This window comes from Oncorhynchus nerka, linkage group LG7 (genome assembly GCF_034236695.1).
Source record: "Oncorhynchus nerka isolate Pitt River linkage group LG7, Oner_Uvic_2.0, whole genome shotgun sequence".
Classification (NCBI taxonomy): domain Eukaryota; kingdom Metazoa; phylum Chordata; class Actinopteri; order Salmoniformes; family Salmonidae; genus Oncorhynchus; species Oncorhynchus nerka.
This window is the reverse complement of record NC_088402.1, coordinates 21,482,936-21,507,734: the sequence shown is the minus strand read 5'-3', so window position 1 is coordinate 21,507,734 and position 24,799 is coordinate 21,482,936. Positions and strand designations below refer to the sequence as shown.

General features: G+C 45.5%; 1 protein-coding gene across 1 annotated transcript; it reads right to left on the bottom strand.

The window, feature by feature from the left end:
- Positions 1-3,008: 3,008 nt before the first annotated feature.
- On the bottom strand, positions 3,009-24,782 carry pex1 (peroxisomal biogenesis factor 1). The gene is made up of 24 exons (XM_065020320.1): positions 24,540-24,782; positions 24,213-24,359; positions 24,026-24,109; positions 23,639-23,753; positions 22,668-23,413; positions 22,389-22,508; positions 22,110-22,233; positions 20,027-20,139; positions 19,836-19,921; positions 19,300-19,432; positions 18,964-19,060; positions 18,703-18,873; positions 18,423-18,577; positions 15,661-15,847; positions 14,221-14,387; positions 13,754-13,888; positions 13,344-13,408; positions 13,108-13,250; positions 9,686-9,789; positions 8,027-8,203; positions 4,372-4,608; positions 3,748-3,936; positions 3,519-3,649; positions 3,009-3,335 (listed from the first exon to the last, which is right to left on the bottom strand). The coding sequence occupies exons 1-24, from the start codon at positions 24,645-24,647 to the stop codon at positions 3,251-3,253; spliced, it is 3,819 nt and encodes a 1,272-aa protein (XP_064876392.1). The 5' UTR covers positions 24,648-24,782; the 3' UTR covers positions 3,009-3,250.
- Between the last annotated feature and the right edge of the window lie 17 nt (positions 24,783-24,799).

Below are 24,799 nucleotides of genomic sequence, written 5' to 3'. Positions count from 1 at the left end.
GAGCAGTGATGTTTTGGGGCTGTTGCTGGGCAACACGGACTTTCAACTCCCTCCAAAAATGTTCTATGGGGTTGAGATCTGGAGAATGGCTAGGCCTGGTGTTCTTTGGATGCAACTCAGCATTCTTTGTCCTCCAAACACGACGAGTTGAGTTTTTACCAAAAAGTTATATTTTGAGAGTCCCTGGCGGCGTAGTGTCTTACTGATGGTAGGCTTTGTTACTTTGGTCCCAGCTCTCTGCAGGTCATTCACTAGGTCCCCCCGTGTGGTTCTGGGATTTTTGCTCACCGTTCTTGTGATCATTTTGACCCCACGGGGTAAGATCTTGCGTGGAGCCCCATATCGAGGGAGATTATCAGTGGTCTTGTATGTCTTCCATTTCCTAATAATTGCTCCCACAGTTGATTTCTTCAAACCAAGCTGCTTACCTATTGCAGATTCAGTCTTCCCAGCCTGGTGCAGGTCTACAATTTTGTTTCTGGTGTCCTTTGACAGCTCTTTGGCCATAGTGGAGTTTGGAGTGTGACTGTGAGGTTGTGGACAGGTGTCTTTTATACTGATAACAAGTTCAAACAGGTGCCATTAATACAGGTAACTAGTGGAGACAGAGGAGCCAGAAATCTTGCTTGTTTGTAGGTGACCAAATACTTATTTTCCACCATAATTTGCAAATAAATAAATTTAAAATCCTACAATGTGATTTTCAGGATTTTTTTCTCATTTTGTCTGTCATAGTTTAAGTGTACCTATGATGAAAATTACAGGTCTCTCACCTTTTTAAGTGGGAGAACTTGCACAATTGGTGGCTAACTAAATACTTTTTTGTCTCAGGGTAGTGAGTTGGTGGTCTGTTGATATCCCTCTGGTGGTGTGGGTGCTATGCTTTGGCAAAGTGGGTGGGGTTACAGTGCATTCTGAAAGTATTCAGACCACTTGACATTTTCCACATTTTGTTAAGTTACAGCCTTATTCTTAAATGTATTAAATCGTTTTTCCCCCCCTCAATCTACTCACAATACCCCATAATGACAAAGCAAAAACAGGTTTTAGAAATGTTTGCAAATGTATAAAAAAAAAACTACTGAAAAATCATATTTACATAAGTTTCAGACCCTTTACTCAGTACTTTGTTGAAGCACCTTTGGCAGTGATTACAGCCTTGAGTCTTCTGGGATATGACGCTATAAGCTTGGCACACCTCTATTTGGGGAGTTTCTCTCAAGCTCTGTCAGGTTGGATGGGGAGCGTCGCTGCACAGCTATTTTCAGGTCTCGCCAGAGTTCAAGTCCGGGCTCTGGCTGGGCCACTCAAGGACATCAGAGACTTGTCCGAAGCCACTCCTGCGTTGTCTTAACTGTGTGCTTAGGGTCGTTGTCCTGTTGGAAGGTGAACATTCACCCCAGTCTGAGGTCTTGAGCACTCTGAGGCAGGTTTTCATCAAGGATCTCTGTACTTTGCTCCGTTCATCTTTGCTTCGATCCTGACTAGTTTCCCAGTCCCTGCTGCTGAAAAACATCCCCACAGCATGATGCTGACACCACCATTCTTCACCATAGGGATGGTGCCAGTTACCTCCAAACGTGATGTTTGGAATTCAGGCCAAAGAGATCATTCTTGGTTTCATCAGACCAGAAAATCTTGTTTCTCATGGTCTGAGAGTCCTTTAGGTGCCTTTTGGCAACTCCAAGCGAGCTGTCATGTGCTTTTTTACTGAGGAGTAGCTTCCGTCTGGCCACTCTACCATAAAGGCCTGGTTGGTGGAGTCCTGTAGAGATGGTTGTCCTTCTGGAAGGTTCTCCCATCTCCACAGAGCTCTGTCAGAGTGACATTGGGTACTTGGTCACCTACCGGACCAAGGTCCCCCCCACTTGCTCAGTTTGGCCGCCAGCTCTTGGAAGAATCTTGGTGGTTCCAAACTTCTTCCGTTTAAGAATGACGGAGGCCATTGTGTTCTTGGGGAACTTCAATGTTTCAGAAATGTTTTGGTACCCTTCACCAGATCTGTGCCTCAACATAATCCTGTCTCGGAGCTCTACGGCAATTCCTTCGTTCTCATGGCTTGGTTTTTGCTCTGACATGCACTGTCAACTGTGCCTTTCCAAATCATGTCCAATCAATTTAATTTAACCACAGCTGGATTCCAGTTAAGTTGTAGAAACATCTCAAGGATGATCAATGGAAACAGGATGCATCTGAGCTCAATTTCGAGTCTCATAGCAAAGGGTCTGAATAAGGTATTTTATATTTTTATTTAATACATTTGCAAAAAAATCTAAATATTTTCACTGTGTAGATGAGAATTTTAGAATAAGACTGTAACGTAACACAATGTGTATGAAGTCAAGTGGTCTAAATACTTTCCAAATGCACTGTATATCCTGCCTGGTTGGTCCTGTCTGGGGGTATCGTCAGACAGGGCCACATTGTTGCTTTCTCTTTGAGGTTTTAGGCTGGGTTTCTGTATAAGCACTTTGACATCTGCTGATGTAAAAAGGGCTTTATAAATACATTTGATTGATAATCAGGACACGTTAGCACCAGGTGGGGCTATTGTGTAGACCTGACCAATCTTGATCGGATGACGAAAACCATAAAGGTCTAAGCGGATCTAGAGTAGCATCGTTTTCTCCATCTAGTGCAGGGTTCCACATAGGCGCCCCCAGGGACATTTTATTTGGCCCAAAATAATTTTCGTTGGACATGTATAAAGAGTCATATGTGATCATATCCCAATGTAAATCAAGGTTTGAAATTATTCTTTTTTTTGTTGTCATACTATATCTGTTTGGGTTTCATGCGGTCAATTTGCAGTGTACAAATTATAACCATGTCCCAGCTGCTCAAGAAAAAAAGAAATGTCACACGGCTGAACGAAATTGAGGACCCCTGATCTGTTGGTTCCTAGCTGGAAAACCTGTGCCTCTGCATTAGTGATATCACACTTATACAGTCCTGTAGGTGTAACATCAGAAAACAAACATGATAAATGAAATGCAAAAAATATGAAGTAATATTATAATGCTAATTGTTTAATTTGTGATACATTGTACATTTTCCCATGTTTTTTTCCATGATAATTTAATTGGAAACATTAAGTCAATATGTCCGTATCATACAATCATATTTACATTTAAATGCATACGTGTGCATGGATTTATATTATGTAGCAGATACATTAAATAAAAATGGCTAAATTACAAAATGACCATTAAATTAAGGTCAAAATTAACAGATAGACATACACGTGTCATTAAGCGAGCGTTACTCTTTGGCCGGGTTTGAACGTCACTGTGCTCTGAGACTTTCCTTCTCCCGAAGCTCCAAAGGACTCATACCTGATGAGACAGAAAACAACAAGGCTGAAAACTCTTTACACCAGGGATGGGAAACTTTGATGGGGGTGCTGGCCACCAAAAACAGAACTCATCATGAGAGGCTGCGGGGGCTGGTGGGTATGCATATATATTTGGTGTTTTGATTTCCTGAGAAATTGATCGATGTACTGCAGTACTACTCACAGGTCAGTGTACCTCCTCCAGTCCTGCTTGCTGAGGGAGGCTCTGGTGGCATTCAGGGCTGAGGTGAGGTGGGCCTGACACAGGAGCAGACCTGTCCTGATGGGGCCACCCTGGACCGGGACACTGTCCTCCTGCACAGACAAACACCTCCTACAGTTACTAGTGCTTTGAGATGAATGTATGAAAAGTGCTTTATAAACAGAGTTACTATTCTAGATAATGTACTTACAGTAGCTCGTCTGTAGTTGCTCTTGATGTTGCTGATTTCCAGACGGAGGCGGTCTAGCTGCTCATGGCTGAGCTCCTCGTAGCCATCCTGTAGAGAGGACATATAGGCCGGGGGGTGGGAGAAGCCAGGATCTCTGACCGACGCACCAGTCAGGTCATTAGAGTTGGGCCCCGAGACAGCCTGGGAGTTCTAAGGGGACAGACAAAGGGAGGGTGAGAACAACACAGCTTTAGACGGAGCTCTCCACATAAAGAATTACATGTCATTTAAAAAGATTAGCTAATGTTGCTAATAACTTGTAGGTCTATAAGGGGTAACACTTCATTTGGATAGTCCCAAGAAGATGGTTTGTAGATGTTCAATAACTGTCAACAACATTTCAACTACCTATCCACTAACCCTTATTGTTAGCGAGCAGTTGCTTAGATAGTCCCATATAGATCTATGGATGGTCATACTATCCAAAAAAAAGTCTTACCCTACACGGTTCTTTCCATATTACACTATTCTCATCCCACTAGTTCCCTTTCCATGACACTATGTGATTGATTGAACAATCAATCTCTCTCTAGTTCACTACATAAGAGAACAAGGTGCTGTTTGGGACGCAGACCGTCATCTCACCAGTCCTGTGGGGGAAGGGTTGCCCAGCTCGGACTCAAAGGAGCTGCCGAAGTACAGCCTCCAGATGTTACCACGGGGGTCCTCAGGGGGGACGTCGCTGAGGTCCAGCAGCACCATGGAGTGGTCCAGCCCGCACCCTCTCTCCCCTTCCCCAGTTGAGTCATCAGACCCACTGCTGTGGTTCAGAAAGATCATGGAGGACAGGCTTATGTCGCTGTCCGAACCCGACCCCAGGTCCTAGAGGGATAGAGGGGAGAGGTTTACTGGTCCTGGAGGGAGAGAGGGAGGAGAGGTTTACTGGTCCTGGAGGGAGAGAGGGATAGAGAGGAGAGTTTTACTGGTTCTGGAGGGAGAGAGGAGAGGTTTACTGGTTCTGGAGGGAGAGAGGAGAGGTTTACTGGTCCTGAAGGGAGAGAGAGATAGAGGAGAGGTTTACTGGTTCTGGAGGGAGAGAGAGGAGAGGTTTACTGGTCCTGAAGGGAGAGAGGGATAGAGAGGAGAGGTTTACTGGTTCTGGAGGGAGAGAGAGGAGAGATTTACTAGTCCTGGAGGGAGAGGGATAGAGAGGAGAGGTTTACTGGTTCTGGAGGGAGCGAGAGAGGAGAGATTTACTGGTCCTGGAGGTAGAGAGGGAGGAGAGGTTTACTGGTTCTGGAGGGAGAGAGAGGAGAGGTTTACTGGTCCTGGAGGGAGAGAGGGATAGAGAGGAGAAGTTTACTGGTTCTGGAGGGAGAGAGAGGAGAGGTTTACTGGTCCTGGAGGGATAGAGAGGAGAGGTTTACTGGTTCTGGAGGGAGAGAGAGGAGAGGTTTGACTACCTTTGACTACTGGATGTTCTTATAGGCACTTTAGTATTGCCAGTGTAACAGTGTCCCCCTCTCCTCGCTCCTACCTGGGCTTGAACCAGGAACACAATGACAACAGCCACCCTCTTTTTTTATTTTTTTTATTTTACCTTTATTTAACCAGGCAAGTCAGTTAAGAACAAATTCTTATTTTCAATGACGGCCTAGGAACAGTGGGTTAACTGCCTGTTCAGGGGCAGAACGACAGATTTGTACCTTGTCAGCTCGGGGGTTTGAACTTGCAACCTTCCGGTCACTAGTCCAACGCTCTAAGCAGCGTTACCCATGCACAGCAAGGGGAACAACCACTCCAAGTCTCAGAGCGAGTGACGTTTGAAACGCTATTAGCGTGCACCCCACAAACTAGCTAGCCATTTCACATCGGTTACACCAGCCTAATCTCGGGAGTTGATAGGCCTGAAGTCATAAACAGCTCAATGCTTGAAGCACAACGAAGAGCTGCTGGCAAAACGCACGAAAGTGCTGTTTGAATGAATGCTTACGAGCCTGCTGCTGCCTACCACTGCTCAGTCAGACTGCTCTATCAAATCATAGACTTAGTTATAACATAATAACATACAGAAATACGAGCCTTAGGTCGAACCCGGAAACTTTCATCTCGAAAACAAGACGTTTATTCTTTCAGTGAAATACGGAACCGTTCCGTATTTTATCTAACGGGTGGCATCCATTAGTCTAAATATTCCTGTTACATTGCACAACCTTCAACGTTATTTCATTATTACGTAAAATTCTGGCAAATTAGGCGGCCCAAACTGTTGCATATACACTGACTCTGCGTGCAATGAACGCAAGAGAAGTGACACAATTTCACCTGGTTAATATTGCCTGCTAACCTGGATTTCTTTTAGCTAAATATGCAGGTTTAAAAATATATACTTCTGTGTATTGATTTTAAGGAAGGCATTGATGTTTATGGTTAGGTACACATTGGAGCAACGATACACACCACCTTGATTATATGCAATGCAGGACACGCTAGATAAACTAGTAATATCATCAACCATGTGTAGTTAACTAGTGATTATGATTGATTGATTGTTTTTATAAGATAAGTTTAATGCTAGCTAGAAACTTAACTTGGCTTACTGCATTCGCGTAACAGGCAGGCTCCTCGTGGAGTGCAATGAGAGGCAGGTGGTTAGAGCGTTGGACTAGTTAACCGTAAGGTTGCAAGATTGAATCCCTGAGCTGACAAGGTAAAAATCTGTCGTTCTGCCCCTGAACAAGGCAGTTACCCCACCATTCCTAGGCCGTCATTGAAAATAAGAACGTGTTCTTAACTGACTTGCCTAGTTAAATAAAGATTAAAAATCGCCAAATCCGTGTCCAAAAACACAGATTTCCAATTGTTATTAAAACTTGAAATCGTCCCTAATTAATCGGCCATTCTGATTAATCGGTCGACCTCTAGTCTGAATACTTTTCAAATGCACTGATAGGAGTACGGGCTCATTGTAATGTCTGGGATGGACTAAATGGAACGGTATCAAACATATGGATACCATGTTTGACTCCATTCCAGCCATTAAAAGGAGCACGTCCTCCTATAGTTCCTCCCACCAGCCTCCACTGCCAGAAACCTCAAAAGAATATTGGTCCTTCACAGTGAGCCCAGCAGATCTTTCTGTTGGTTACTTTTACAGATCCATTTAGCTCTACCATTCATTAAAACTAAAATTAATAATTAAAATGAATTACCCTGTTAACCTTTTAGGGCAGGCGGAACACCTCGACAACATTGTTAATCTACCCATCGTGTTCGATTTTAAAAATGCTTTACAGCGAAAGACAACATATGATTATGTTAGGTCAGAGTTAAGTCACAAAAACACACACAGCCATTTTCCAGCCAAAGAGAGGAGTCACAAAAATCAGAAATATAGATCAAATGAATCACTAACCTTTGATGATCTTCCTCATAGGACATTATGTTACACAATACATGTATGTTTTGTTCGATAATGTGCATATTTATATCCAAAAATCTCAGTTCACATTGGCGCGTTACGTGCAGTAATGTTTTGATTCCAAAACATCCGGTGACTTTGCAGAAATACTATAATAAACATTGATAAAAGATACAACTGTTATTCACAGAATTAAAGATAGACTTCTCCTTAATGCAACCTCTGTGTCAGATTTATGGAAAAAGCACAATCTGAGAACGGCACTCTGAAGAAAAGCACTGGAACGAGAGGTAACTCTGTCGGGAGCACGCGTCATGAGACCAAGGCTCTCTGCCAGACCACAGACTCAAAGAGGTCTCATGAGCCCCTCCTGAATAGTAGAATCCTCAAACCAGTTTCTAAAGACGGTTGACATCTAGTGGAAGCCCTAGGAAGTGCAACCTCATCCATATCTCAATGTGTATTCGGTAGGTCAAGCTCTGAAAAACTACAAACCTCAGCTGTCCCACTTCCTGGTTGTATTTTTCTCAGGTTTTCGCCTGCCATATGAGTTCTGTTATACTCATAGACATTATTCAAACAGTTTTAGAAACTTCTGAGTGTTTTCTATCCAATACTAATAATAATATGCATATATTAGCATCTGGGACAGAGTAGGAGGCAGTTCACTCTGGGCATGCTATTCATCCAAAAGTGAAAATGCTGCCCCCTATCCCAAAAAGGTTAATGACATAAATCCATGTAGTTCTACTATTAAATCCATAGTCCTCTCTACTGAAGCTATGGTATTAGAACCAATAGCTGACTGAATATCATACATTGCTGTAGTGCATCTCTACCAATAGACCCGCAGCGCCCCCTGGTGGCAGAATGACTCACGTGCAGCAGGCTGGGCCCCAGGCTGCTGTGGATGGCCTCTAGCTGGGCATTGTACAGCAGGGCCTTCAGGTCAGCGCCAGTGAACGTGTCTGTGGCCCCGGCCATCTGCTCCAGGTCCACATCGTCAGCCAGGGGAACCGAGTGGCTCAGAGCCCTCAGGATCTCTACACGCGCCTCCTGGGAGGGGGGGGACCATTGGGTTAAATACAACATACAATCACTCAAAAGTCTGCGTCCCAAATTACAAGCTATTCCAAACATAGTGCACTAGTGTATCATTGGCCCTATATAGGACTGAGTGTGGTCAGGAGGGGGACAGTAGAGACTATATAGGACTGAGTGTGGTCAGGAGGGGGACAGTAGACTATATAGGACTGAGTGTGGTCAGGAGGGGGACAGTAGACTATATAGGACTGAGTGTGGTCAGGAGGGGGACAGTAGACTATAGGACTGAGTGTGGTCAGGAAGGGGACAGTAGAGACTATATAGGACTGAGTGTGGTCAGGAGGGGGACAGTAGAGACTATATAGGACTGAGTGTGGTCAGGAGGGGGACAGTAGACTATATAGGACTGAGTGTGGTCAGGAGGGGGACAGTAGAGACTATATAGGACTGAGTGTGGTCAGGAGGGGGACAGTAGAGACTATAAGACTGAGTGTGGTAAGGAGGGGGACAGTAGAGACTATATAGGACTGAGTGTGGTCAGGAGGGGGACAGTAGAGACTATATAGGACTGAGTGTGGTCCAGACCTGGTCAGGAGGGGGACAGTAGACTATATAGGACTGAGTGTGGTCAGGAGGGGGACAGTAGAGACTATATAGGACTGAGTGTGGTCAGGAGGGGGACAGTAGAGACTATATAGGACTGAGTGTGGTCAGGAGGGGGACAGTAGAGACTATATAGGACTGAGTGTGGTCAGGAGGGGGACAGTAGAGACTATATAGGACTGAGTGTGGTCAGCAGGGGGACAGTAGACTATATAGGACTGAGTGTGGTCAGGAGGGGGACAGTAGACTATATAGGACTGAGTGTGGTCAGGAGGGGGACAGTAGAGACTATATAGGACTGAGTGTGGTCAGGAGGGGGACAGTAGACTATATAGGACTGAGTGTGGTCAGGAGGGGGACAGTAGACTATATAGGACTGAGTGTGGTCAGGAAGGGGACAGTAGAGACTATATAGGACTGAGTGTGGTCAGGAGGGGGACAGTAGAGACTATATAGGACTGAGTGTGGTCAGGAGGGGGACAGTAGACTATATAGGACTGAGTGTGGTCAGGAGGGGGACAGTAGAGACTATATAGGACTGAGTGTGGTCAGGAGGGGGACAGTAGAGACTATATAGGACTGAGTGTGGTCCAGACCTGGTCAGGAGGGGGACAGTAGACTATATAGGACTGAGTGTGGTCAGGAGGGGGACAGTAGACTATATAGGACTGAGTGTGGTCAGGAGGGGGACAGTAGACTATATAGGACTGAGTGTGGTCCAGACCTGGTCAGGAGGGGGACAGTAGACTATATAGGACTGAGTGTGGTCAGGAGGGGGACAGTAGACTATATAGGACTGAGTGTGGTCAGGAGGGGGACAGTAGACTATATAGGACTGAGTGTGGTCAGGAGGGGGACAGTAGACTATATAGGACTGAGTGTGGTCCAGACCTGGTCAGGAGGGGGACAGTAGAGAGACTTGTCCAGGCGGCCAGGCCTCAGCAGGGCAGGGTCTATCAAGTCTGGACGACTAGTGGCAGCCAGGACATACACACCTGGACGCAAGCGCGCACACATACAAACACACACACATACAGAGAGGGAAACATAAGACAAGCAAACCGCTAAGCAAAAGGAACATTCCTCACTAAAATGATAGTGCTGGTAAAATGACTGTACTGTTCATTTGTCTAAATATATAAAAAATGTAAGTATATCATAAATCTAAATCAAGCCGACTAAGCAAAGCCTAATGGAATGGGCCAAAAGCTAGTAGGATGGATAGATTAAATCAAAGTTTATTTGTCACGTGCGCCGAATACAACAGGTGTAAACCTTACAGCGAAATGCTTACTTACAGGCGCTAACCAATGGTGCCAAAAAAAGGTGTGTGTGTAGGTAGGTAAGTAAAGAAACAAAACAACAGTAGAAGACATTTGAAAAAAAGAGTAGCAAGGCTATATTCAGATACCTGTTAGTCAGGCTTATTGAGGTAGTATGTACATGTAGGGATCGTTAAAGTGACGATGCATATATGATGAACAGAGTAGCAGAAGCATAAAAAGAGGGGTTGGCGGGTGGTGGGACACAATGCAGATAGCCCGGATAGCCAGTGTTGCTTGCCTCGAAGTGAGCATAGAAGTGATTTAGCTCGTCTGGTAGGCTCGTGTCACTGGGCAGCTCGCGGCTGTGGTTCCCTTTGTAGTCTGTAATAGTTTACAAGCCCTGCCACATCCGACGAGAGTCGGAGCCGGTGTAGTATGATTCAATCTTAGCCCTGTATTGATGCATTGCCTGTTTGATGGTGCGTCAGAGGGCATAGCGGGATTTCTTGTAAGCTTCCGGGTTAGAGTCCCACACCTTGAAAGAGGCAGCTCTACCCTTTAGCTCAGTGCGAATGTTGCCTGTAATCCATGGCTTCTGGTTGGGGTATGTATGTACAGTCACTGTGGGGACGACGTCCTCAATGCACTTACTGATAAAGCCAGTGACTGATGTGGTGTACTCCTCAATGCCATCGGAAGAATCCCGGAACATATTCCAGTCTGTGTTAGCAAAACAGTCCTGTAGTTTAGCATCTGCTTCATCTGACCACTTTTTTTATAGACCGAGTCACTGGTGCGTCCTGCTTTAAATGTTGCTTGTAAGCAGGAATCAGGAGGAAAGAGTTGTGGTGGGATTTACCAAATGGAGGGCGAGGGAGATCTTTGTACGCGTCTCTGTGTGTGGAGTACAGTTTTTTTTTTCCCCTCTGTTTGCACATTTAACATGTTAATAGAGATGTGGAAGAACTGATTTATGTTTCCCTGCATTAAAGTCTCCGGCCACTAGGAGCGCCGCCTCTGGGTGAGTGGTTTTCTGAGTGCTTATTTCCTTATACAGCTGACTGAGTGTGGTCTTAGTGCCAGCATCTGTCTGTGGTGGTAAATAAACAGCCACAAAAAGTATAGCTGAGAACTCTCTAGGCCTGCAGTTTATCACAATATACTCTACTTCAGGCGAGCAAAATCTAGAGACTTCTTTTTATTTCGTGCACCAGCTGTTGTTTACAAATATGCACAGACCCCCCCCCTCCCCCGTAATCTTACCTCGTCTATTTTATTGTCCAATGATTGCATGTTGTCGAGTAATATTTACGGTAACGGCAGCTTTCCTAGTCTTCTGCGCGTCCGGACGAGGCATCCGGCTCTTCGATCCTCTCCGTCACTTCCTCTTGCGAATAATTGGGATGTCTGCCCTGTGGGTTGTTTGGAGAAGATCGTGTGAGTCCTGCTTGCTGCTGTTGTTGAAGAAATCTTTGTGTAATCCGAGGTAGTGATCGCTGTCCTGATATCCAGAAGCTCTTTGTCTAGTCCGAGGTAGTGATCACTGTCCTGATATCCAGAAGCTCTTTGTCTAATCCGAGGTGAGTGATCGCTGTCCTGATATCCAGAAGCTCTTTGTCTAATCCGAGGTAGTGATCACTGTCCTGATATCCAGAAGCTCTTTGTCTAATCCGAGGTAGTGATCGCTGTCCTGATATCCAGAAGCTCTTTGTCTAATCTGAGGTGAGTGATCTCTGTCCTGATATCCAGAAGCTCTTTGTCTAATCAGAGGTGAGTGATCACTGTCCTGATATCCAGAAGCTCTTTGTCTAATCCGAGGTGAGTGATCGCTGTCCTGATATCCAGAAGCTCTTTGTCTAATCCGAGGTAGTGATCTCTGTCCTGATATCCAGAAGCTCTTTGTCTAATCCGAGGTGAGTGATCACTGTCCTGATATCCAGAAGCTCTTTGTCTAATCCGAGGTGAGTGATCGCTGTCCTAATATCCAGAAGCTCTTTGTCTAATCCGAGGTGAGTGATCACTGTCCTGATATCCAGAAGCTCTTTGTCTAATCCGAGGTGAGTGATCGCTGTCCTGATATCCAGAAGCTCTTTGTCTAATCAGAGGTGAGTGATCGCTGTCCTGATATCCAGAAGCTCTTTGTCTAATCCGAGGTGAGTGATCGCTGTCCTGATATCCAGAAGCTCTTTGTCTAATCCGAGGTGAGTGATCTCTGTCCTGATATCCAGAAGCTCTTTGTCTAATCCGAGGTGAGCGATCGCTGTCCTGATATCCAGAAGCTCTTTGTCTAATCCGAGGTAGTGATCACTGTCCTGATATCCAGAAACTCTTTGTCTAATCCGAGGTGAGTGATCTCTGTCCTGATATCCAGAAGCTCTTTGTCTAATCCGAGGTAGTGATCACTGTCCTGATATCCAGAAGCTCTTTGTCTAATCCGAGGTAGTGATCACTGTCCTGATATCCAGAAGCTCTTTGTCTAATCCGAGGTGAGTGATCTCTGTCCTGATATCCAGAAGCTCTTTGTCTAATCCGAGGTAGTGATCACTGTCCTGATATCCAGAAGCTCTTTTCTGCCGTAAGATACGGTTGCAGAAACATTATGTAAAAGAATTTACAAATATTGCGGAAAAAAACACATAATAGCACAATTGGTTAGGAGACTGTAAAACGGCGGCCATCTCCTCCGGCGCCATCTTGGGGTACTAACCCTGTGTAGGGACTGGGATAGATAGGGTGCTAACCCTGGGTGCTGCGTCCCTTGTGTAGAGGACTGGGATAGATAGGGTGCTAACCCTGGGTGATTCGTCCCGTGTGTAGGGACTGGGATAGATAGGGTGCTAACCCTGGGTGATTCGTCCCCTGTGTAGGGACTGGGATATATAGGGTACTATCCCTGGGTGCTGTGTGCCCTGTTAATTTGTCTAAATATTTAAAAAATGAAAGTATATCATAAAACTAAATCAAGCCGACTAAGCAAAGCCTAATGAAATGTATGTTAAACATATGACAGCAGTGTCTGTTCTAGATGCCGCCCTCCTCTCTCCGTACCCTGTAGTCCCTCCACCCCATCCAGCTGGGTCAGTAGCTGGTTGACCACCCGATCAGTGACCCCGGTGTTGTCGTGACCCCTCCTGGGTGCCAAGGAGTCAAACTCATCAAAGAACAGGATGCAGGGCTTAGCAGCCTGGGCTCTGCAGGGGAACAGAAACACATAGTATAGGTTAACACTACACCAGCACAGTTTGTAGCTATGGTTACAGTATTGTGTAGCAAAGTGCACACACCTCTGGAAGACGTCTCTGACAGCCTGCTCACTGGCTCCAATGTACTTGCTGAGGAGTTCGGGACCCTGAAAACAGTATTAAAAACACACTCATATGCGACTCAATGAAACCACGCAACAATAAGTTCCCAGTGTTACCGCTCACCATGTATTCTTGTATTAGAACGTATTTAAATCAATCAAATGTATTTCTAAAGCCCTTTTTATATCAGCAGATCTCTCAAAGTGCTATACAGAAACCTGGCCTTTCAGCATTTATATATCTAGTCACCGATACTGGGGCTGTGAACACAATTGGCACCCTATTCCCTACATAGTGCACTACTACCCTATGGTCCCTGGTCAAAAGTAGTGCACTATATAGGCAATAGGGTGCGATTTGAGACGGGTCCTGCTACATTTCAAACCCACCTTGATACTGATGAAGTTCATCCCACTCTCCTTGGCCACGGCACCAGCCAGCAGGGTTTTCCCAGTGCCTGGAGCGCCGTACAGCAGAAGTCCTGAGCGCTGCCGGATGGGAAGGCTGGAGAAGAGCACCGGATACTGGAACATACAAAGACTGACATGAGTGGGAGATGGGCGACTATCCAATAACACACCAAGTACCTCATATCAAATTCTATAGGCGAACAGCTCCACCAAAGCTCTGAGACAAGGTTCTGAGACAAGGTTCTACAGCAGCACCAATGAATGGATTCATCCAACCTGTCCTGTATACTGTATAACCTGGGTAAGTAATTTAGAAACATTTTCCTGGTACAATAACAACCTGGTCTTCCTGTGAGATTTGTACTGACCTGATCCCATAGTCACGCTCACTATAGGAGTTAGAAAGACAACACACACAGATCTGGGACCAGGCTGGTGATATTCACCTTGGCCGGTAGCAGGATGGTGTCCATGAGTAACTGGCGTACTTGATGCAGTCCCCCTACCCTCTCAAGGCCTGCACCACTGGGGCTCTGCAGCTGAGCCCCCCACAGAGTGGGAGGGGTGAAGCCCTTCAGAGCCTGCACAAAATCCCTCCACGACAGACACACTCCTGGGACGAGGAGAAGACACAGACAGAGTATACGACAGCATAAGGACTGATTCTCATTTCAATGGACAACCAAGTACAGTACTCTATTACTGTAGTCATTGCATGTGATAACCATGTGTTGTTCATTTTGTCTTAGTGGTTTGTGATTGAAGTTGGGAGATGTGTGTTATGGTTTTGGTGTGACTGAAATATCTATAGCCTTTGTTTACTAATTCAAGGTCATTTTTAGGAATCGGAAGGATGCCACAAACAGAGAGTTTTATATTTGGGCCAAAAGCTAGTAGGATAGATAGATCGGGTACTAACCCTGGGTGCTGTGTCCCCTGTGTAGGGAATGGGATAGATTGGGTACTAACCCTGGGTGCTGTGTCCCCTGTGTAGGGAATGGGATAGATCGGGTACTAACCCTGGGTGCTGTGTCCCCTGTGTAGGGAATGGGATAGATAGGGTACTAACCCTGGGCGTTGTGTCCCCTGTGTAGGGAATGGGATAGATAGGGTACTAATCCTGGGAGCTGTATCCCCTGTGTAGGGAATGGGATTGATAGGGTACTAATCCTGGGCGTTGTGTCCTCTGTGTAGAGAATGCGATAGATAGGGTACTAACCCTGGGAGCTGTGTCCCCTGTGTAGGGAATGGGATAGATAGGGTACTAACCCTGGGAGCTGTATCCCCTGTGTAGAGAATGGGATAGATAGGGTACTAACCCTGGGAGCTGTATCCCCTGTGTAGAGAATGGGATAGATTTTTATTTATTTATTTTACCAGGCAAGTTGACTGAGAACACGTTCTCATTTACAGCAATGACCTGGGGAATAGTTACAGGGGAGGGGAGGGGGATGCATGAGCCAATTGTAAGCTGGGGATGATTAGGGACAGCTTGGGAATTTAGCCAGGACACCAGGGTTAACACCCCTACTCTTATGATAAGTGCCATGGGATCTTTCATGACCTCAGAGTCAGGACACCCGTTTAATATCCCATCCGAAAGACGGCACCCTACACAGGGCAATATCCCCAGTCACTGCCCTGAGGCATCCCCTGTGTAGGGACTGGAATAGATAGGTTACCAACCCTGGGTGCTGCGTGCCCTGTGTAGGGACTGGAATAGATAGGTTACCAACCCTGGGTGCTGCGTGCCCTGTGTAGGGACTGGAATAGATAGGTTACCAACCCTGGGTGCTGCGTGCCCTGTGTAGGGACTGGAATAGATAGGTTACCAACCCTGGGTGCTGCGTGCCCTGTGTAGGGACTGGAATAGATAGGTTACCAACCCTGGGTGCTGCGTGCCCTGTGTAGGGCGTTGGCATGGATGGCCCTCTCTAGCAGCAGGGCCAGGTCACGGGGCAGGTAGCCCTCTGTTTCCTTGGCAATAATCCCCAGGTCGAGCATGTGTAGGGTCTCCTTGGATACAGCAGTCTTACTGAGGATCAGACAGCGCAGGATCTCTCCTCTCTGGGCCTGACAGGCAGACAACACAGTCACAATACATATCAAATCTAATCTAATTTTACTTGCCACATTCTTCATAAACATCAGGTGTTGACTAACAGTGAAATGCTTACTTACAGGTCCTTTTCCAGAACAAAAAATGCTACGCTTACAGATGGTCCACATGAACTGTTTACAGATGGTCCACATGAACTGTTTACAGATGGTCCACATTAACTGTTTACAGATGGTCCACATTAACTGTTTACAGATGGTCCACATGAACTGTTTACAGATGGTCCACATTAACTGTTTACAGATGGTCCACATTAACTGTTTACAGATGGTCCACATTAACTGTTTACAGATGGTCCACATTAACTGTTTACAGATGGTCCACATTAACTGTCTGGCATAATTATCATCACAAAGGTGAAGATGACGCCTTTGCACAAATTACTCGATGGTCACAAAGCGAGACATAACTATGTAATACACATTATTAGAAAGAAAGATACATGTAGCAACAAAGACCCTGTCCATGTAGCAACAAAGACCCTGTCCTGTCCATGTAGCGACAAAGACACTGTCCATGTAGCGACAAAGACACTGTCCATGTAGCGACAAAGACACTGTCCATGTAGCGACAAAGACCCTGTCCATGTAGCGACAAAGACCCTGTCCTGTCCATGTAGCAGCAAAGACCCTGTCCTGTCCATGTAGCAACAAAGACCCTGTCCTGTCCATGTAGCAACAAAGACACTGTCCTGTCCATGTAGCAACAAAGACCCTGTTCTGTCCATGTAGCAACAAAGACCCTGTCCTGTCCATGTAGCAACAAAGACCCTGTCCTGTCCATGTAGCAACAAAGACACTGTCCTGTCCATGTAGCAACAAAGACACTGTCCTGTCCATGTAGCAACAAAGACACTGTCCTGTCCATGTAGCAACAAAGACACTGTCCTGTCCATGTAGCAACAAAGACACTGTCCTGTCCATGTAGCAACAAAGACACTGTCCTGTCCATGTAGCAACAAAGACACTGTCCTGTCCATGTAGCAACAAAGACACTGTCCTGTCCATGTAGCAACAAAGACAATGTCCTGTCCATGTAGCAACAAAGACAATGTCCTGTCCATGTAGCAACAAAGACCCTGTCCTGTCCATGTAGCAACAAAGACCCTGTTCTGTCCATGTAGCAACAAAGACACTGTCCTGTCCATGTAGCAACAAAGACCCTGACCATGTAGCAACAAAGACCCTGTCCATGTAGCAACAAAGACACTGTCCTGTCCATGTAACAACAAAGACACTGTCCTGTCCATGTAGCAACAAAGACCCTGTCCATGTAGCAACAAAGACCCTGTCCATGTAGCAACAAAGACACTGTCCTGTCCATGTAGCAACAAAGACCCTGTCCTGTCCATGTAGCAACAAAGACCCTGTCCATGTAGCAACAAAGACACTGTCCTGTCCATGTAGCAACAAAGACCCTGTCCATGTAGCAACAAAGACCCTGTCCATGTAGCAACAAAGACCCTGTCCATGTAGCAACAAAGACCCTGTCCATGTAGCAACAAAGACACTGTCCTGTCCATGTAGCAACAAAGACACTGTCCTGTCCATGTAGCAACAAAGACACTGTCCTGTCCATGTAGCAACAAAGACCCTGTCCATGTAGCAACAAAGACCCTGTCCTGTCCATGTAGCAACAAAGACCCTGTCCATGTAGCAACAAAGACACTGTCCTGTCCATGTAGCAACAAAGACACTGTCCTGTCCATGTAGCAACAAAGACACTGTCCTGTCCATGTAGCAACAAAGACACTGTCCTGTCCATGTAGCAACAAAGACACTGTCCTGTCCATGTAGCAACAAAGACACTGTCCTGTCCATGTAGCAGCAAAGACACTGTCATGTCCATGAACGACAAAGACACTATCATGTCCATGAACGACAAAGACACTATCATGTCCAAGAACGACAAAGACACTGTCCTGTCCAAGAACGACAAAGACACTATCATGTCCATGAACGACAAAGACACTGGCATGTCCATGAACGACAAAGACACTATCATGTCCATGAACGACAAAGACACTGGCATGTCCATGAACGACAAAGACACTATCATGTCCATGTAGCAACAAAGACACTGTCCTGTCCATGAACGACAAAGACACTATCATGTCCATGAACGACAAAGACACTATCATGTCCATGAACGACAAAGACACTATCATGTCCATGAACGACAAAGACACTATCATGTCCATGAACGACAAAGACACTATCATGTCCATGAACGACAAAGACACTATCATGTCCATGAACGACAAAGACACTATCATGTCCATGAACGACAAAGACACTATCATGTCCAATAAATATTAATTCAGTTACTTCTTGCTAATTTGCTGGTAAGACAACATAGATATTTCAGAGCATTAGCAACTAGCGCAAAGTCAAGCTGGATAAATGGATGTGGTTCCCAGATCTAGGTTTAGCTTATTCTCCCCCGATGCTAACCTGAGCCATTAGAGGTAGAAATGCTAAACTGACCCAAAATCAGCACAGAGGGGCAACTTGACCCTACCCCAGTTACCTGATCAGGAGGCTGGATGTGTATGAAGCCCTGGAGGAAGTGGGAGCCCTGCACCTCCCTGAGTGACGGGTGGAGGGAATGTTCACTGTGACTACTGACGACCAGAGACACCAGGCTGGAGCGCACCACCACGTCATGTACCATGTCCCTTAGACCTGGACAACACACACAGGGAGGGGTCACAACACACACACAGATATTAGATGTCTATGAACAAGAAACACACACACACGGACGCGTATGCGGATATGGACACACACAGAGTTGTGTAGTATCATACTCTGGGCAATGTGCAGCCTTAGCAGAGCCTCTGGTCCGTGTTCATGTTCCGGTGAGGTCGGTGCCCCCGTCACATGATCCAGGTCATCCAGCAGGACCACAGAGGGCTGTCTCCACACCGCCTGTTCAAAAACCTCTTCCAATATCTGCCTCACGGTCTCTGCTCTCTTCCCTGCAGAACATTATACAACAACACTGTATCATCATGGTCAAAAATAAACAAGTCACCACAGACACAATAAGTGAAAGGTCCAACTCCCACCTTTCAGCTTTTTGCAGTCAACCACCTCCACATGAGCATCCAGGTCCTCCATAGTTTTCCTACACAGAGCTCTGGAGAGTGCCGTTTTCCCACTTCCCTGTGAGGGAATACAAAACACACACTGGACAGTCACACCAATGCTCACAGTGCACAATCTGATTGAGTGGGTCACTACAGCTGGCAGTGGTATCCGTTTTAACCTACATATTAGCCCTTAATATCAAGATAAAACTGTTTTAACTCAATGTGATCTGACTTGGACATTCAGATCATGTCAGAATCAGTCCTGCTGATTTCTGGGAAAGATTGACAGGATGACATGAGGTCAGAGGATACCCTGGCCCCTGTGATGAGTAGGGCTCCGCCCCGGAGGCCCCGGCCGGTGGACACCAGCTCCCAGGAGAGAGGCCGTCCCATCAGGCTGTGGGAGAGGAAGTCAAACCCCGTCCTGATCAGCTCCTCCACACCACTGGGGACAGCACAAGAGGAGAACACAAGTCACATCATGGCAGGGCAGTGACACACTTTGGCCGCGTTCCAGGCTGACTACATTGCAGATGCATGCCAGATCGCATCGTGCCTGGATAGGGGTTTGACATGTCAACTAAGCAAATCATTTGATATGGCAGTCTGTTGCCCGACTGCGCAGTGGGATGATGTTACATTGCATCAACCAATGGTTGTGTGCCACGTCTGCAATGTAGTCGGCCTGGAACTCGACCAATATAAAAACAGCTACCATTAATCAACAATCAACCAAAAACATAAATCCTATACCGTTTGTGAGATGTTTAGTATAAAAATATCCATTTGGTTCACACAGCTATCACTTCAACAGGTTAGTGTGTTCAGTAAGGAATCTGGTGGTTTACCCAAGACTGCTGAGAGAGGGTAGATCTTGATTAGGTGTCTCACCCATGGCTTTCATTGTAGGCACAGTTACAGGTTCCCTGACAACCTAGACATCATGAGAAGGGGGGGCGACTCAATATTAGGAAGGTATTCTTAATGTTTTGTACACTCAGTGTATGAAGTCTGAGTTAGCAAAGCTTGTCACTAGTACCTGTATGTCTGTTTTCTGTATCACACATGGAGCCAACAGAAACAACTGGTCAGGCGCTTTACTCTCCGGCTCAGGTTCTGACTTCAACACAGTCAGAGCAAACTCCACCTTGCCTGAAGTGAGAAGATCAAGATTGTATTACATTTACAATGCACTCCATACACTTTGGGTGAGGTTGAAGAACTTATTCCCTGACATTTCATTTTTATTATTTGTGTACATCACAGTATTGACTTATTCCCTCTGACATTTCTTGATTTTTATTATTTGTGTACAGTGCCTTTTCTTGGTTTTTATTATTTGTGTACAGTGCCTTCAGACAGTATTCATACCCATTGACTTATTCCCTCTTGACATTTCTTGGTTTTTATTATTTGTGTACAGTGCCTTCCGACAGTATTCATACCCATTGACTTATTCCCTCTGACATTTCTTGGTTTTTATTATTTGTGTACAGTGCCTTCAGACAGTATTCATACCCATTGACTTATTCCCTCTTGACATTTCTTGGTTTTTATTATTTGTGTACAGTGCCTTCAGACAGTATTCATACCCATTGACTTATTCCCTTTGACATTTCTTGATTTTGTATTATTTGTGTACAGTGCCTTCAGACAGTATTCCTACCCATTGACTTATTCCGCATTGTTGTGTTCCAGCCTGAATTAAAAATGGGCATAGATTTGTTTCTCACCCATCTACACAATGACAACATGAAAACATGTTTTTAGAAATGTTTGCAAATGTAAGGATAATGAAATAAAGAAATATATCACATTCAATCTCGCCGTGGTAAGCAACTCCAGTGTAGACTTGACCTTGTGTTTTAGGTTATTGTCCTGCTGAAAGGTGAATTTGCCTCCCAGTGTCTGTTGGAAAGCAGACTGAACCAGGTTCTTCTCTAGGATTTTGCCTGTGCTTATAGCTGTATTCCGTTTCTTTTTATCCTAAAAAAAAAGAAATCCCTAGTCCTTGCCGATGACACGCATACCCATAACATGCCACCACCATGTTTGAAAATATGAAGAGTGGCACTCAGTGATGTGTTGGATTTTCCCTGAACATATCACTTTGTATTCAGGAAAAAAAATACATTTATTTCTCACATTTTTTTGCAGTATTACTTAAGTGCCTTGTTGCAAACAGGATGCATGTTTTGGATGATGTTTTATTCTGTACAGGCTTCCTTTTTTCACTCTGTCTTTTAGGTTAGCACTATGGAGTAATTACAATGTTGTTGATTCATCCTCAGCTCTCATATCACAACCATTAAACTGTGTAACCATTTTAAAATCCCCATTGGCCTCATGGTGAAATCCCTGAGCAGTTTCCTTCCTCTCCGGCAACTGAGTTAGGAAGGACGCCTGTATCTTTGTAGTGACACACTATCCAAAGCCTAATGAATTACTTCGCCATGCTCAAAGTGATATGCAGCATCTGCTTTTTTTTATTTTTACCCATCTACCAAGCGGTGCCCTTGTTTGCGAGGCATTGAAAAACCTCCATGGTCTTTGTGGTTGAATCGGTGCTTGAAATTCACTACTCGATTGATGGACCTTACAGATAATTGTATGTGTGGGATATAGAGATGAGGCAGTCATTCAAAAATAATGTTAACCACTATTTTTGAACACAGAATGAGACCATGCAACTTATTATTTGACTTAAGCTAATTTTTACTCCTTTATTTAGGCTTTCCATAACAAAGGGGTTGAAAACTTACTGACAAGACATTTCAGCTTTGAATTTGGAATTAATTTCAAAAAGGTTCTACAAACAAAATACCACTTTGACATTATGGGGTATTGTGTGAAGATCAGTGACACATAATCTAAATTAAACAACTTCAATTCAGACTATAACACTACAAAATGTAAAAAAGGTCAAGGGGTGTGAATCCTTTCTGAAAACTCTGTATTTGTTTGACATTTTACTGCACAGTTAGAAGCTAGGAACACAAACATTTCACTGCAGCCGCTATAACTTCTGCTAAAGTGGGTACATGACCAATAAACTTGGATTTTATTTTTATAGTGCACTATAAAGGGGACAGGGTGCCATTTGTGATGCAACCTATGTGTACCTTCAGTGGCAGGTAGGAAGATGGTGTTGGAGCGGCCGGTCAGACAGGCTAGTGGTTCGTGGCTCTGGGTGTGCAGCCAACCCAGGAAGGCAGTCTGAATCTCCACCTCACTCTCTGCTGCAGGCTAGGAGGACATCAGGGCAGGGGTCAAACAGCAACACGGAAAGTACAAGATTAGGCTGAATAGAACAGTAGAATCCATAGAATTGCGTATGCCAAATGTACCAATATGTCAAAGCTCTGGAGATATAACATGATGTAAAAATAAAAGTTACTCACCAGTGGTTGTAAAGGCTGCAGGTGGATACTGGTGGCTACTTTAGGAGTTGACTTGATTGGCTTGATTCTCACTGATGTGTGTGGGTTGATATGAAGACTAGTTTGCAGGGATTGTGGGATCTGAGAAAAACAACTGTATGAGGCATGGATACATATGAGCCTCAATATGAATACGTTAGGGCTGACAAACCTGTAAACCATGGGTAGAATGGGTCATTTGATTAGGCCTACATCGTGTCCAACTTGAGTTTAGACCATGGCTTCAGTACATGTACTCACCCAGACCCTTCCACTGTGGAGCTCTCCCTCTCTAGATGATCCCTGCTTCCCTTTCAACCCCTCTGTAAGGTGACACACCACCTTGACTACAGTGGCATCCTCTTTTTCCTCCCCGTCTCCTGCCCCACCAGCACCACCTGGCTGGGGAGCACCACCAGCCCCGCCGCCACTCTTCTTCCTTTCCATGGCCTGCTTAGCCCGCTCTCTCACCTCCTTTGGAGAGAGCACCTTGGACAGTAGGCCATACGTCACAGCTGGCTGGCCTCCATTGATATTACCTCCCATCTGCTGGCCCCAGGGTAGGATGTGGGCAACCCCATGGGTGGCACTCAGAGGGCCAGGAGACACGGGCGGTGCTCTGCACACTCTGAAGACTGAGTCACTGAGGAGGGCAGGGATGGTGGGGATGGGTGGAGTCTCTCTCACAGGGTCACAGTTCCCTGTTAGCATGTACCTGACCAGGCTCTTTACGTCTGTTATCCCGCCCCACTGCCGGGGGCTCTGGAGGGCAGCAGCGTTAGGATGTTGTTCTACAGGGAGTCCAGTCCCCTGAACGCTGAACTCCTGAGAGGACCTGGAGGAGGGTGAGAGGTCAAAGTTCGGCTGTCTGTGGAGGGGCATGTTCTGATTGGATAAGGATGATCCAAAAGGAGCGCAATCCTCACTTCCAGCACGGATTTTAGGAGAGACGTGTAGCTCTGTGAACTGCTCTAATCGACCGTACGGCACAGTTGGGGTGAGTGAAGCTGCAGAAGAAGAAGAGTATGAACGATAGTATGACATCAACTGCAGAGGAGGCTGGTGGGAGAAGCTATAGGAGGACTGCTCATTGTAATGGCCAGAAATTATATACTATAGCTCCTCCAATCAGCCTCCTCTGATCAACTGTTTCTTTGGTCATAACATAGGAGCTGGTGAGTTCATAGCTGTTAGATGTTGAGAAAATGTAAAAAGTGAAAATCAGTGCTGACCGATTCTGATGTAGATGACTGTTCTCTGGTCCACCCACACAGGAAACACTGCATCAGGAAACACCACTCTAATCTGATCCAGGAGCTGCTGCTCCAGCTCTGCACTGTGGAGCTCCTGAGGACAAGACATGGTTAAATATTTGCCCATCCCAGATTGTACATTTACAAACCATATTGACAGTTGCTCTTCAATGTTAAATTTGCTTTGACAGCAAAGGATCAAAAATACCATGTCTGTTGCATGACAACGACAAAGGAGTTGAATGAAGAATAAACCCACAGGCAACACTCCCAGGCTATACTAAAACCATACGGTACTAAATGTATCTGATGGGTGAGCTTGCCTATTGCACAATACTGTACAAAGACCTCTCTATAGGTTCTCACCAGGATTTCCCAGTCGTCAGAGGAGAGTGGCTCCACAAACACCTGCTGTACAGACAGGACCTGCTGGCACGACCTCAAGAAGCCCTGAAACCATCCAACATGAGTTAGTAATCAGGAAAAGTGGGGTTATCAAGGCATGATGAGTTTGGGGAATGGGCAAGAGAATTAGTGAATGGGACATCATTACCTGCTCTCCATCTCTGAGTCCAAGCTTCTCTCCCAGTTGCCTGCTCAGCGCTACTTTATGGTCCTCCTGGTTGGCAGGGCTTCTGCTTCTGGTCCAGCTGAGGAATACACGGGCATCATGACCCCAGGACAGCTCCAGGGCCTGGTTCTTTATAACACAGAAGATAGCTAATTGCATTAAAAAACGTTGGGAAAATACTACAGATCAGACCAGAAGAAAGGGCATGCAATGGTTACAAGTGCAAGTTAGATACCGGTAGTTTGTTGATAGTTTGGCATAGTTATTGCACTAACTAGCTGTTAGCTAGCTAGCTAGTTTATAGCTTACGTCTTGGAGAGAGAGCTGTTTTAACAAGTTTGGAGGAAGGTGAAGAAAACAGTTTTTCGTGTTGTGGAAAATCAGAGTGACAGGTTGGATGCCATGATTGCCCAACATTACTAAATATGTTTACAATATCATCAAAATGTCCCTTTTCAGAGCATGGAAATATATTGTTAGTAGCTAGCTAGCTAAGCGACGTGAATGTACTCTTGGGGATCGATGCATTCGGTGCTATGTCTGGCAGGCAAAAGTAGCTGATCTGCTTT